General features: G+C 41.7%; 2 protein-coding genes across 8 annotated transcripts in view; one reads left to right on the top strand and one right to left on the bottom strand.

The window, feature by feature from the left end:
• RFC1 (replication factor C subunit 1) overlaps window positions 1–5,863 on the top strand; it is an 84,871-nt gene extending 79,008 nt beyond the window's left edge. For 3 of the 7 annotated variants that reach the window (XM_036254487.1, XM_036254478.1, XM_036254468.1), the window contains 3 exons: window positions 2,431–2,644; window positions 3,768–3,959; window positions 5,140–5,721. In XM_036254487.1, the coding sequence (XP_036110380.1) occupies window positions 2,431–2,644; window positions 3,768–3,959; window positions 5,140–5,223 (490 nt within the window). In that variant the 3' untranslated portion in view covers window positions 5,224–5,721. Of the gene's footprint in view, window positions 1–2,430; window positions 2,645–3,767; window positions 3,960–5,139 lie in introns of all 7 variants that reach the window. The other 4 variants (XM_036254440.1, XM_036254448.1, XM_036254431.1 and 1 more) reach the window with 2 other exon arrangements.
• A 1,947-nt stretch (window positions 5,864–7,810) lies between these two features.
• Window positions 7,811–14,743, bottom strand: part of WDR19 (WD repeat domain 19) — a 91,377-nt gene continuing 84,444 nt past the window's right edge. The window contains exons 34-37 of the mRNA XM_036254422.1: window positions 13,367–13,490; window positions 12,299–12,375; window positions 11,864–11,984; window positions 7,811–7,944 (exon numbers count right to left, since the gene is read on the bottom strand). Coding sequence (XP_036110315.1) covers window positions 11,873–11,984; window positions 12,299–12,375; window positions 13,367–13,490 — 313 coding nt within the window. The 3' untranslated portion in view covers window positions 7,811–7,944; window positions 11,864–11,872. The remainder of the gene's footprint in view (window positions 7,945–11,863; window positions 11,985–12,298; window positions 12,376–13,366; window positions 13,491–14,743) is intronic.

Here is a 14,743-nt window from a genome sequence, read left to right as displayed (position 1 = left end):
TGGTCTGTGGAGGGAATATTAATATTTGGTTCATCCTTCACTTCTGGTTAAAGCTGAACTGAGTTTCTTTTGTTCTCATGAAATTCTACTTCCTGCTTCATTCCCTTTTCCTAGCTTGTGGCATGAGGCTTTTACTGCCATCCTTGAGTTAGTTTTCTGTTGCCACTATAACATATGACCAAAATTTTTCATGGCTTTAAAACACAAATTTATCCCCATCTTGAGATGGGAAGATTATCCTGGATTATCTGGGTGGACCCAGTGTAATTACAAGGGTCTCTCTCTTTTTTAATAAGGGAGGCAGCAGTGTCAGAGAGAGATTTGAAGATGCTGCACTGCCACTTTGTTTTTTGTTTTTTTTTAATCCTCACCCGAGGACATTTTTCCATTTTTTGTTCAGATAGAGTGGGAGGGAGAGAGAGGAAGAGAGAGAGAGAGAGAGAAACATCGATGTGAAGGGACACATCGAGGGGCTGCCTCCCGCACAACCAACCAGGGCCGGGGACAAACTGCAACCGAGGTACGTGCCCTTAGCGGGAACCGAACCCAGGTCTCTCTGTACCGCAGGCCGACACTCCAACCGCTGAGCCAAACCGGCCAGGGCTGCACTGCCACTTTGAAGATGGGAAAAGGGACCATGAGCCAAGGGATGGAGGCACCTGGGAAGCTGGAAAAGGCTGCTTTTCCCTGCTGTCCTCACTGTCCCGTTGCCGGCCTCTCAGCCTTCTTCCTGCTCCCTGCCCACTGCTTGTAATATCGTGCACCACTCTGCCCTTACTCTTACTGTGCTGCAGTGGATTGTGAGCACTGGACCTCGTGGTGGTTCATGGCTGTCCTTTCGGATGTCTGTTCCCTTCTCCCATTCCAGTGAACACTTGTGGTGGTAGGAACTGAGGCCCACTCACCACATAGAATTGCTGAACAGACGTTTTTAAGGAATCATATACAGGACACTAGCATCGTCAAGCGCATCTATAGTGAGCTTCTCAATTTTTAAAGTAAATTAAAATGTTCCTACTTAACTTTTAAACCTTAAGTCACTGAACTTTTATAGGCCAGGTTTCTCTTTATCTTTAAAAATGGAAAAGTGTAATTTTATTATTCTTAATTGTTTTTGGGTCATAGATGCCTTTGACAATCTGAAAGTTTTATTCTTTATTTCCCTCCAAATGCACTAATGTACAAATATAATTCCAGGGGCAGTGTTAGATTTTTGAGGATAAGAACCTTGATTTAGATGATACCTTTAGACTTTTCTAGATTTAATGTTATGTGATTTTACTAGAAGGTAACAATGATGTTGTAAATTAGAATAATTTGGGGAAAGGTTTCATACTTGTCTTGGGCACTGAGGCTTACGGGCTCATACTTGTCTTCAGGTACTAATATGCTTGATTATAGGAGACAGACTAGAGGAAATGGGTGAATTTAAAATAGGAGTGCTGTTGGAACTCTCTGCTTAGTTAATAAAACAGTTGTGGGGCAAGGTTCTAGATTTCTGATAGGAGAACTCTGTGGGTTCTTGTAATTTAGACATTCAGTTACCTGAAGGCAGGAACAGGACCCATAGGTAATTTTTGAAAGGACTTTTCATTTCCTTTTTGATTTTAATGTGGGTTCTGAAACAGCTTTTGAGGTCTCCTGTTGAAGCACATGTAGATAAAATTGCCTGGCTTGAAGTTGGAGGCAGCTGGGGTGGAAAGATTTTGCACCGCGGCATCGCAGTTATTGTTTTGGTCAGCTGATTTCTGTTCTTTAAGCCACAGCATTTAAGGAGAAAGGAAAAACATTAATTTCATGGGAACATTCTAGTTCTTAGCTGATTAGAGACTGCCCTTAAGTCTTTTCCTGGCCAGTGTGGACCACCCTGTGACTGCAGGAATTCTTGGTAGTTTTTTTAGGTTTGGGGAAAACCCTGCTCTGAAACTAAAAATTTGGGAGTAACAGCATTTAGAAATGTGAGGGAAGCATTCACATATAATCTTATATGTTATAATCCAGAGACCAAAAGGTGTTTCAGACCCTCATTAGGAAGTGGCAGGGGCACTTTGGGTAGGAAATCTCACAGCCTTTTACTGATGTTTTTAATATTTGGAACTGGGAGTGAGTAATCTTTGGCTATAAGAAGTATGAGCACATAGAAACACTGTTGTTGCCTGGGCCTTAGGAGTTGGATGAGAGCAGAACCATTTGTTTTGCATTCTCTGATCCAGGTAAGTAAAAAATTCTCTTTGCACATTGGTGTCTGTACATGACCTTGGTGGGGTAGCACTAGGCTTTCCGTACACCAGCTGTAAATAGTAGGTATTCCATTGTGCATTATTAAAAGTGGATTTAACTCTATCTGATTAATTGTTGATATGCACACTGACTTGAATTGGTGGTAGTTTGCTGTTGACTACAGGTGTGTCTGTTTTGTTTTGGTTTAAGAACTTACTCCAGCAAAAGGACTATAAACATGGATTATCTGTCACATATAAGGGATGCACTTGTACAGCCCTTGCTCTCACAAGGGGTAGAAGGAGTACAGGATGTTGTTGCCCTTATGGATGCTTATTATTTGATGAAAGAAGACTTTGAGAATATCATGGAAATGAGCAGCTGGGGAGGCAAGCCTAGTCCCTTCTCCAAGCTGGATCCCAAGGTAAATTGTGTAACCCACTGGTTCTCCATGACTTTGTAATTACTAGGTTTGTACTGGGAGTACTGCAGGGGTGTTTTACATGCTTTAAAAAGGTTTAGTTTTTTTCAGTGGTTTTTGCTTCTTATGACCCATGCTTTCCAAGTATGCTATTTGAGTACAATATTGAGAAAACACTTCTGGATTTGACTTTACAATTTGTATGTTTATCTTTGCTTTATGCTGAATGGAAAAGCAAGATGTGAAAGCTGAGGAACAAATATACATGTGTTCCTTATCAGTAAGGGTGGGCGATGAGCCAGGTGAAGTAATGTGAGGTGGTGGTACCCATTAGGAAAAGAAAGAAGTGTTTACTGGCTGAGGAGTTTTGCACTTGGTCTGCTTATTCTGTGAATTCGGTATTCCAGCTGGACAATGTTATGTAATAATGTATCCCCTACTTTCTATAATGAGCATGAAAAAACTAGTGACATGACATGAATATGCAACATCTAATACCTCACTCTTGTGCCTATTTGGTGCTGTTCTAGAAGACATATTTTCTGAGGCCTACCTTCTCTAGACTTTTGACCTAACCCAATGGTTATGGGTAATTTTTCACAGGAGACATCTGCAGGTAGAATTCATAGACTAATTCTGAAATTATTAGAAGCTCGATATTAAGGCTTTTTGTTACTTAGTATGTTGAACTGATCACTATTAGTAAATGTATTTTGTGGTAATTAAAGGCCAACTTGAATTTGTACCTTATTGTGAGCCTTTTTTGATATATTGGTTACTGACTAACTTGCTTATTACTTGTAGAACTGCAGAGAGCACTGAATAGGTAAAAATGATGACTTAAAGTGACTTTTTTTTTGTCTACCTTAAAGTTTCCAAATACTGATTCTTATCTTTTTGAGTCATGAACTCTTGAGAATATCATGAAAAATATGGAATTTCTCCATAAATACATATATATATGTACACACACATATACACACTTTCATATATATATATGCATAAGTATTTTACAAATAGTTTCAAGGGGCTTCCAGGGTCTTTCAAAGCCTTTAGGCCTACAGAGTTCAAAAGGATTATTTGGCACTTAGATTTTTAAAAAACTCCTTCCATTTCTTTTCTTTAGGTGAAAGCAGCCTTTACCAGGGCTTACAATAAGGAAGTCCACCTCACTCCATACTCACTTCAGGCCGTGAAGACTCCCAGACACAGCACAGGCCCAGCGCTGGACTCTGAGCACAGTGAAGAGTTCCATGAAGATGACTCCCAGTCTGATGAGAAAGAGCCAGACTCTGTGGAAACTGATGCTATGATCAAGGTAGTGTTTAAGCCGCAGAGAGGAGAAGCTATGATACTCTCAGAATAGTTTATCTTTTCTTATGTATAACTTCTTTCAGAAATTATTCATGGCCTGTTTAGCAAGTAGCAGACTAAGCTGTGAAAATACTTTTAAGTTTTTTTGTTCATCACAGTTTTTATAGAGGAGAAGGTATAGATCAGTCCTCACCCGAAGATATTTTTATTGCTGTTTTTTGTGAGGAAGGGAGCGAGTGAGAGAGAGAAGCATTGATGTGAGAGAAACATCAGTTACTTCCCGTACACATCCTGCCCAGGAATTGAACCCGAAACCTTTTTGGTGTATGGGATGACACTTCAACCATCTGAGCCATCCACCCGGGGCTATATTTCATTTTTATAAACAGCGTCTTACAATAGTGGAAGAGCCAAATAGCAAGAAAATAGGTTGTCATATTAATGGGCATATGTTGTTAGAAAAAGTACGATTTTTATTTATTTGATTATTGGTTTGTGCTCTACCTGCAGACACACATTTTCATGGTACAACCAAGAGATGCATTTTCAGTGAAACCGTTTCTCCCTTCTGTTATTTGTGTTTTGCTATAGCCATTGAACTGCCTGTAGTTTTTCAGAGCAAAACATCTGTCTCTTTTGCTAGAACAGATTAAACTCATTTGTGGTATCAGCCCACTGTTTGCCATTGGCTGAGGCAAAGGAATGTAGCCTGTATTGTCCTCTATCCTGAGCATATGATTCTTGCCCTCACTCTTGTATGTGCAGGGGTAGGGATAGCAGCCTTCACCAGTGTAGGTCTCCCTCTCTAGTCAAAAAGGTTGTCTCCCCGTCTCCTCAAACTGAATGTGTTTAGACTCTCAAATCTGAAACTGAAAGTCTTTCCCTGTTTGTAAACTATGTCTTTCCTAAATATACCTATGTTTTAAATCCAAGAAACTGCATACATAGGGAACATATGTTAGTTCTAGATTCTAAATAGCTTTTTAGTTTTTACTGCTATCTTTTAAAGGCTACTACTAGCCCAATTGTTTCTCGAAAGTAAGCTCATCAGGGGAAGCAGTAAAGATAGAGATATGCGCAACCTTTATTAAGTAAGTTGCAGGTAAAGATTTATTGTAGAGGTGAACTTCATTTATTTATAAACACAGCTATTAACTATTTTGTGCATCTTTCCCTTCCAACAGAAAAAGACAAAATCTTCAAAGCCTTCAAAATCAGAAAAAGATAAGGAGTCCAGAAAAGGAAAAGGAAAAAGTTGCAAGAAATGAAACTGTTTTTACTACTGACAGTCCCTTTTACTCACCCTGCTGGCCAGTCTAGCTGGTCTAGAGGATGCCTTGTTTTTCCCAAAGGAACTGTAATAGGGCGACGGAGTGGTCCCATTATAAATAAAAGGTGGTACAGCTAGAAGGATGTAACCGGTAGGCTAATGTACACCTCTTATAGAGGTTGATAGTACTGCTTGGGTCCTCCATTGTCCCTGTCAGTCTAATTTGATTGTGCTTCAAAATGACTGTGTATAATCAGAATTAGAAACTACATGTGGGCTTTGGAATTAGATTTTATTTAACAATAATATGCCTGAGAGTGGTACTAAGGCAACTTTTGTAAGCTTAACAGTTTATCCTAATGGCCTTTATAGGACCAATGCTGACTTTTTTAAAAGATAGTTACTATTATGTGGTGAAATTTTGTAAATAAATCAATACAAAACCATCACCACCTAGAACTGGGTATCATTTGTACATTGTCAAATATCTTGCAATATATAAATTAGGAATAAAAATGTTCCATATGATACATGTACAAATTCTTAAGATTGCCATCTTGTACAGTAAAATATTATGTTGTTATATGACTTTCCTTATTAATTTGCAAATGATTGGGTAAAAAAAGTTAATTTTACTACTAACCGGTTGTGTGAAACATAACAGGCAGTCGAAGAGTCAGAACTCTGACTTCACTGCACTGAGGCTGAGCGCTGAGCACACCCCTGCTGTTGCTGGAGGGCCTGGCCGGCTGCAGGACTGCTTGTCCCTGCTGTCTCAACCCCGCTTCAAACCAGTGTGGCCTGGGCAGGGTTAGACTTGGCCTCACTCGGGCCTGGGATGATGTGAACACTAGCTTTTGTTTAATTTGTCCCTGGGAGATGGGTCAGACCTGTGACGGGTTCCACAACCCTACTGGAACTTCTGATTGTAACTATGGTTGTTGAGTGGCCCTGAGGCTGTGGAACTGGCCTGAATTTAATCTTGTTAGTCGATGCTAAGAGGTCTGTGCTAAAAGGAAGGTAAAATCAGGATACTGATTCCTGCCTCCAAGGAACCGAGTCTTGTTTGGAAGGTGAGACTACATTTAGTTTGTTTACTGTGTGAAAAATGTACTTTCATGTAGATTAAGTTCATTGTGGGAACAAAACATGGCCTTGGGCTCTTGAGCCTGCCCTTCTCTTTGTCAGAGCCTGGCTGGGGACTTCCGCTCGGTGCAGATTTCACTGCCTCACCCAGCCAGTGGGAGTGAGCATGAGTTTCTTACGCATTTTCTTCTATTTCTGCTGCTTTTGGATATGCAAGTTATGTCTGCCTACTTGCTCTGTACTCCCCAGCAAAGGGACTAGAACAATGAATAGTGTCCTTTATGATTTTAATTATAAATGCCTTTTCTTTTAGAATTAGAGATTGTAAATGTGCTCTTTAAAATATAAGGATGACAAGCTGGGTCTGATTCCGTGGTAGGTAGGAGCCGGTGGATCCTTAGCAGTCTGGGTGTGAATCTAGGGGACTGCGTTGGGGTCGTATCCTTACTGGAGCCACACACCATCTTCGCAGCATAAACTGCTTACTTGCTTTTTTGGGAGATGCATTGCATGTTGGCCATTTTGTAATCTGTAACAAACTATGTCCTCCATCTTGTTAAAATTTGGCAGTTCATGAATAAGGAGTGCTTTGTTGAAGGTACCAGGAGGAGTATCTTCCTAAATAAGTTCTGGTACAATTATGCACATGAATGAATGTCTGAGGCCTGCACTATAGTGTATTTACCCTCACAGATCCCAGGTCCTCATAACATCCCCAGGGGTGAGTCGTAGGTAAGGACTCGTGTTGCACCTCCTCGGAAGGCCTCTGGAGGGGAAGAGATCGAACGCTGGAAGCACGGTGCATGCGGATACTTGGACTGTCCCCTGGGTTTGCAGGTACCTCTAGTGCTCAGGATGTTGGTAGCCGTGCTGTAATGTCATGTCATCTGGTACATTCAAGGTCAGGCCACACTGGCCTTGGGTGGCAAGGAAGCATGTAGGAAAAGTGTCTTGTGTCTGAGATGAATGTGGTGTGTGATATGGGGAAGGAATGCTGTGAGCACCAGCACCTTGGGGAGGATTCTGGATAATGTATGTCTTCAGGGGAAATCAAATGATTTATTTAATTTTGTGACAAGAATTCCATAGTATGCAGTGTAATGACTCAGGACTCTAAAAGGGCTATAAGCTTATAGTTTCATTCTCTTAAACAGAAACACCAGAAATCACTAAAATCAAATATTTAAGGACTGATTTTGCTGAATAGCCTTGATTTGTGTAAACTACTTATGTCAAGCTTTTAACTGTTAAAATATGCTGCCCAAACTGCTTCAAAGAAAGCTCCTTCCTTTCTGTCTCCAAAGCCAGAGAACATTACAAATATCTAGTTAACAACTTTATTGTACAGGACATACTTCAAAATACAAAAGTTATCAAAAAGCTGAATATTTACAATTATATCAGATTACTATTAACAGTACAGGGCATATATGTAAGACACTGAAGAGGAAATATATAGCATGTAATGAACAGCAATGTCATGTTACCGTCTTGTCACTCAATAGAAGTTGAAAGGGTGATCTGGAAAGGTCACCTTTGATTTTCTTCTGTGTCCAGGAACGATCATCTCTAAATCCACCAAAGGTACAAACACAGCCTCCTATGGAAAAATGCTGTCTTCTCAGGAACATACCTAGAAAGCACAAAAAAACAAAACAACCCGTTCCACGTGCCTTTAGAAGGGTAACAGCTGGCATTTAGTAGTAGACATTTGTTTGCTCGTTTATGGAATGTGGAGCAGGGCACTGCATTTCAGTCTTGCAACTGACTGAAACCGTGTGGACCTCTATTATGAAATGAGGATCATAATAGCCATCTTACTGGGGAGAATGAGAAAATGCAAGGTAAGTGCCCAGCAATCTGTAGAGAAAAAACTTCCCTGAAATGATATGGTTGTTAAGGAGTCAGTGAACAATAGCTTCAACCAATACTCGCTGTATAAGAAGATATTTATAGTGACTTTTGCAAAAGGTCGTGCATAATCAAGCACTGAGGCATAGCTGTGAGCAGCTGGGATACCAGGGTCAACATGGAACTATTAAAAACACAAACAAGGTTCTGCTTTTAGAAGCGGCAGAATTGCAAAATTAATCCTCCCACAGGTAATATTATATTTTGACCTCATTTTGTAACTAACTGGAACATCCAAAAGTGTGTAGAAATTGGGGAGGTGTCCTCTTGAAAGAACGCTACTGAGTAAGATCTTTACATGGCTTTTCATCCTGGGGCAAGTCCATGAGGCGTGGCCTGGCTACACTTACACGGGGAAGTCCTAGTCTTACTAGCTCGAGTCAGCAGTTTGGGTGCCAGAACTAAAGTGTGAAGGAGACTATCCAGGAAAGCACTCTGCTCCCAAATTCACATATAAACTTCATGCAAGTTCTTGAACTTCACAGGCTTGGAAGAGACTTGTGTTTGACTTGAAGGAGCACCAGGTATTGGAAATGGAGGGTTGCCTCTAGGAGCGTAGGGCCTCACGTCCTCTGACCATAAAGAATAGAATTCTACCAACAAACAGGTTGGGTGAAGACTGAGCCTCAGGTGAGATTGCAGCTCCAACCACCTGCAGCCTTGTGAGGCCCTGAACAGAAGACCCAGCTAAACCATCTTTACACTCCAGACCCACAGAAATTGTGAAGGTAGATTGTGGTTCAAGATGGCAATGTAGGAGGCTTCCAAACTACTTTCTCCCCCAGGCACAGCAAATCTACAGTGACACATGAAATAAATCCAGGATCTAGCCAAGTGACATCTGCCCATCAGGTGAGTGAGAAAACCCCACATTGAAATGGGTAGGAATCTTGACACAAATCGTACCCCTGACAAATTGTCCCATGATACCCAGCTTCTTCCTGAGGAACAAAGGGTTTGGGTCGGTGCTCTGAGTTTTAAGGCTTCCACTTAGAGACACCCTCCCCCCCCAACATCTAGCTCTGAAAGGCCAACAGGTCTTGCATCCATGAAACCTACAACTAAGAAACAGTTCTAAATGGGATTGCATGAACCCACCATGTAAAACCCAGGGCCAGCACAAAGGCAACAGACTGAAATGCATCCAGTCTTTCTGCAGCCTTTAATATACACATAGGGGCCAACTACCACACTCCCCAGAAACTGGAGGCTGGCAGTCTTCCTCCTCTCCATCTGCCCTGACCATGGTCTCTGGTATCCCCCATAAAAGAGCTTGTATACAAAGCTGGTGCTCTGGTTTTTGTTGCTGCTTTCCAGGGGACACCCTTTAATTGCAAGGCTTACTTTCCCAGGTCCCCCTGGACTGTAACAAATAGAGCGTTTTTAACCTACCATCCCCCCAGGGCTTGAGCAGGCAGCAGACAGAAATGCTTAATCTTTCCAGGAGGAGGCCTCTTTGCTTATCTTAATAGCGGTGGCCTGAGGGCCCAATTTTCACTCAGCCCGAGTATAGGAGCTGACTGAGATCTTGGCATACTCTCAACTACTGGGAGCCACAAGAACAAAGAAGGCTACTCAATCACAAAGGTTTGAGAGACCACCCAGACCTGGTAGGGTTGAAGAAGGTTCTGTCCCTACGCGAGAGCACTCCATGACAGGGAGAGGTGGATTTTTTCTCTCATGCATAGACACCAGCACAGAGTCCAGGAAAATGGGGGTGGGGGGGGGGCGCACCACAAAAATAGGAACATGTTAAATGAAAGAACAATGTAAAAACCTCAGAAAAATAGTTGAGCAAAATGGAGGTACGTGATTTACCTGGTAATTAATGGTCATAAAGCTGCTCCCCCAAGGTCAGGAGAACAATGCATGAAGTGAGGATTTCAACTTCAACAGAGATACAGAAAATGTAAGAAAGTACCAAACAAATCAGAACTAGCAAGTATAATAACTGATCTGAAAAATACAACAGCAGAAGAAAGACAGCAAACTCGAAGGCTGGGCAGTGGAACTTACCCAATTAGAGCAGGAAAAAAAGATTAAAAGTGGCATGATATATTCAAAGTTCTGAAACAAAAAGACTGCCAACAAAAAATACCTGGAAAAGCTAAAGGAGTCTACCACCACTAAACTAGCTTTAAGTCCTCTTGACATTTATTGTAAGTTGAAACAAAAGGGCACGAGTTAACAGTACAACAATGAGTACATCTCAGTGGTAAAGGTAGATACATAAATTCAGAATAACTTAATGTAATGGTGGTAGGTCAATCACATCTGTGAAGGTTAAAAACAAAAGTAGTAAAAACTATAACTATAGTAATTTATTAAAATATACAAGATGAAAAGGTGCAAATTGTAAAAGAACTCATGGACAACATGAGTTCTGCAGGGGGAGGGATCATGAGTAGAAGTTATAGGGGGTATAAATGGTGATGGCAAAAAGAAAGGATGCCAATTGTGATATCCAAAAAAACAATGTGTGTGGGGGAGAGATCTTTAGAATGCATTTGAACTTAAGTTCTTATGAACTTAAAATAGTCTTATATGGTGTTTCACGTAAGCCTCATGGTATCCACAAAGCAAAAACCACAGAAGATAAAGGAATCCAGGGCTACCACTGCAGAGAATCAGAGCTCAGTGGGAGGGAGCAAGAGAAGAAAGGCACAGAGGAATTACAAACAGCCAGAAAACAACTAGCAAAATAGCAGTAACTCTATACCTGTGAATAATTACTTTAAATGAACTAAATTCTCTGATCAAAAGACAGAGTGGCTGGATGGATATTTGGAAAATTCACAAATACGGCTTAGTGGCATTCCACTGAACAAACCAGTGGGTCAGAGAAGAGATCAAAAGAGAAATAAAAAATAACTTGAGACATATGAAAATGAAACATACCCAAACATGGTACATAGCAAAAAGCAGTTCTAAAGGGAAAATCAGTGAAAAGTGTCTACATTTAGAAACAAGATCTCAAATAGCCCAACTTTATATCTCAAGGAGCTGTAAAAAGAAGAAAAAGCCAAGTCCAAAGGTAGCAGAAGGAAATAATAGATGAGAGAGACTAAAAAAGATCAAGGAAACCAAGTGCTGTTTTTTTCCAAAACAAAATAGACAAACCTTTAGCCAGACTCACTAAGAAAAAGAGGGAGGACTCAAAATCAGATGTGAAAGAAGAGATATTACAACTGATACCACAGAAATGCAAGAAAATCCTGAGAGACTATGAACAATTGTATGCCAACAAATTGAGCAACTTGCAAGAAATTAATTCCTAAAAACATGCAATGTATCATAGGAAATAGAAAATCTGAGTAGACTAATTACTAGTAAAGAGATTGAATTAGTAATAAAAGAACTCCTGACAAAGTCCAGGACCAGAAGGCTTCACTGGTGAATTCTACCAAACGTTTAGTGATATAATATGGTCTAGTTGGACTCCATGATGCTGCTTGGCCAAACAATCTTTGTTATTATGGAGACTATGAAACCTACATTTTAGCATTAAGAAAACCAAAGGTTTTATTGTTCAAATCTGACCAATGATGTGATTCACAAAAAGGAGCCAGTGTGAAAAGCTGTGAAGTCGTGTGTACTGTGACTCGCAAGCCCTGGGAAGGCGTGTGGACGCCTGGACTTACCGACCACGCTCACTGTTCCACCTCTGTTCGCAGGTACTGGGTGCAGTCTGAGATTTTTTTCAGTTGAGCCAAGTTTAATCTTTCGGAACACATAGGACACGTGCTTTCGGTGCTTAACATGCTATTTGGGAACAGAAAGGCAGAATTGATTAAATATATTTCATTTCCTTTGGGTTATTCTAATGTGAAACAACAACTGTTCCTGTCCACATCTCTTACTACATGTTTATCATGCAATTTAAAAATTAGGAATATTCAGTCTCATACAAGTTCCCCTTTAAGGATGTTAGAGAAGGTTCTTCTAAGAAGACAATTTGAATCTTTAGAGCTCTTCAGGAACATAACCAAACATGGAGATTTCAGGTCAAGGGTGGTTGATTGAAAGGCCTATTTCTGGATCAGTTTGAAAGGCCTGGTGAAACAATGCACACTTACATCTTAAATTCTGAGTATAGAGCAGGGAAATCGCAGTGTGGACACACTGTCCAGTCATCCTTCAACATATGTCGACCCTAGAAACAGTACATTTAAGAGTCAAATTCATCTTTGGTTTTAAAACTCCCATTATTCAAGGATAATAACTGGATTGCAGTTAAAACTAGCCCTCTAAATTATGAAATTGATAGTTCACCTAGGTGGTAACTGACTAGGAAGAGATGGCATCAAAAGATTAAAGCCAGGATTTATTTGTCAGCTTCATGTAGAAAAGAATAGTGTTGCCCTGGCTGGTGTGGCTCAGTGGTGAGGGTCTTGGGTTTGATTCCCGGTAAAGAGCATGTACCTGGGATGCCGATGTGATCCCTGACCCTGATCGGGGACTGTGGGAGGCAACGAATCCATGTCTCTCACATCGATGTTTCTCTCTCTCCTTCCCTCCCTTCCACTCTCTAAAAATCAATGGAAAAAATATCCTAGGGTGAGGATTTAAAAAACAAAAGAATAGTCTTCACTTTTGAGTAATCATCATCTAAATTGCAAGGTGAAGTGAATTGCAGTAGGTTACATAGCCAGTAAGTACCAAAAAAGGATTTAAGCTCAGGACCATGTGGTCCCCTAGGGTGTGCTATACTGCCACACGGTGCCTTCTAGATACTCAAACTATCATATGCTTTGAATATAATTTTCAACTTTGTTGACCATAAAATTGTAGGCTAAAAGTTGCAGGAAGTTTTTTTTTTTCTTAAATATGTTTTTATTGACTTTTTAGAGAGAGAGAGAGGGAGGGAGACTGAGAAACATCGATCAGCTCTCTCCTGCACGCCCCCTACTGGGGATCAAGCCCACAACCCGGGCATGTGCCCTGACTTGGAATCAAACCAGGACCTCTCATTCCATGGGACTGCTCAATCCACTGAGCCACACCGGCTGGGCAAAAGTTTTGGGAAGTTTGAGGGATTGAAATTTCAGAAGTAAAAAAAAAAAAAAAAAATGGTGACACACATCACACATTTAAATGGGTTATGGATAGACATGCAAAGAAAGGGAGATTATGATAAAGCTTACTGTTGCAATGCAATATGGGATATTGTTTTTACATCCAGGACAGAGGAGCTCACATTCTGGGAGAAGACATTTACAGAATGGACACGGGGTTGTGGCCTCTTCTGTCTCAGATGTGTCGGGTCTCCTGTGAGGAAGAATCACATGTCATTTAAAGCCACTCATTCCCATGTAATGTGGATAGCAGAGAAAGCATATTTGGAAAACTGGGAATGTGAAACATACTTCTTCATGGAGTCTGAGACTGGAGAGAGATACTTATAAGCTCACCACTGGCCACACTCCAGCTCAGGGAGGACGATGAGGAACTGCGAGTGGTCAGAGTGTAGCATCACATGGGCCATGTTTGGGAGCTGGAGTTCAGGGCACATTAAATGGCAGAAAACATGGGTGGCTCTTGTGGCCCTGCTCCTGTGTCACCGCAGTGGTGAGCTTGCTGTCTGTGTCCCTCTGTCCGGTAGAGCTGTGACAACGGCAGTGTTCTCGTTCTCTGTGGTCCAATACGGTAGCCGAGCGAGCCGTGAGCCACATGATGCTTTGGAGCTCTTAAAATATGGGCAGTATGAGGAACTAAGTTTCTAATTTAATTTTAATTCATTTAAGTGTAAACAGTGGCATAAGGTAGCAGATACCCTCCTAGACCTCATATCTCTAGAGCACTCTTGTGGGGAAAGAACTAGCATCTCCTCCCAGCTGGCGCCCGGGACAGCGCGGTGCAGGCTGTCGGGGTGAACGTGCTCCGGCGTGGTCGGTCGCCACCTCGCTCCAGGCTGGCAGGTACGCTGGGTCAGTCTGATCTGGTCTGAAGCTACTTAGGGCTTATCGGCTTTTTAAAAAGGGAGCGTTCATAGCCCTGTCCAGCTTCGAGTTCTCTGCCATGAGGGTCGGCCCCAAGCTCAACTGACAACACGCTGGTATTGCGTGGGTTTGCCATTACTGGTGCCGCCATCTCCCTCGGCTGACGTGGTCGACACCTGGGCCTCCTGGTCACAGTGGGTCCGATAGGTACTCCAAATGTCATCACTACTTGGAACAAGTGGTCGTATGGAATTACTATATGATTGCAATTCATTTGTCCTATAAACACTAGTGTGTTTTCCTTTGGGAAACCAGGCCACTTACTGCTTTGTGCAGCGAGGATCTGCCTTGTGCACCTTTGGACCTACATAGGGCTTGGAAGGGACCTCTCTTCTGGCAACAGGGTGTGTAACGATCACGTTTCTCACACTGAGAGGCAGTCTGTCCCTGTGGCAGACCGTTTGCTGCTCCGTCCGCAGCTACACTGGGCAGCTCGAGGTAGCCCTGGGGCTGAGTACTGGCCAGTGAGCTGTAAATGGATTCCTGCGTGGTGTCCTCTCGAAAAGGCCAAGGCCTGTTCAT

The sequence above is a fragment of the Molossus molossus genome, unplaced genomic scaffold (genome assembly GCF_014108415.1).
Source record: "Molossus molossus isolate mMolMol1 unplaced genomic scaffold, mMolMol1.p scaffold_m16_p_1, whole genome shotgun sequence".
Taxonomy (NCBI): Eukaryota; Metazoa; Chordata; class Mammalia; order Chiroptera; family Molossidae; genus Molossus; species Molossus molossus.
The sequence above is the reverse complement of the archived record's forward strand: the minus strand, read 5'-3'. Positions and strand labels throughout refer to the sequence as shown.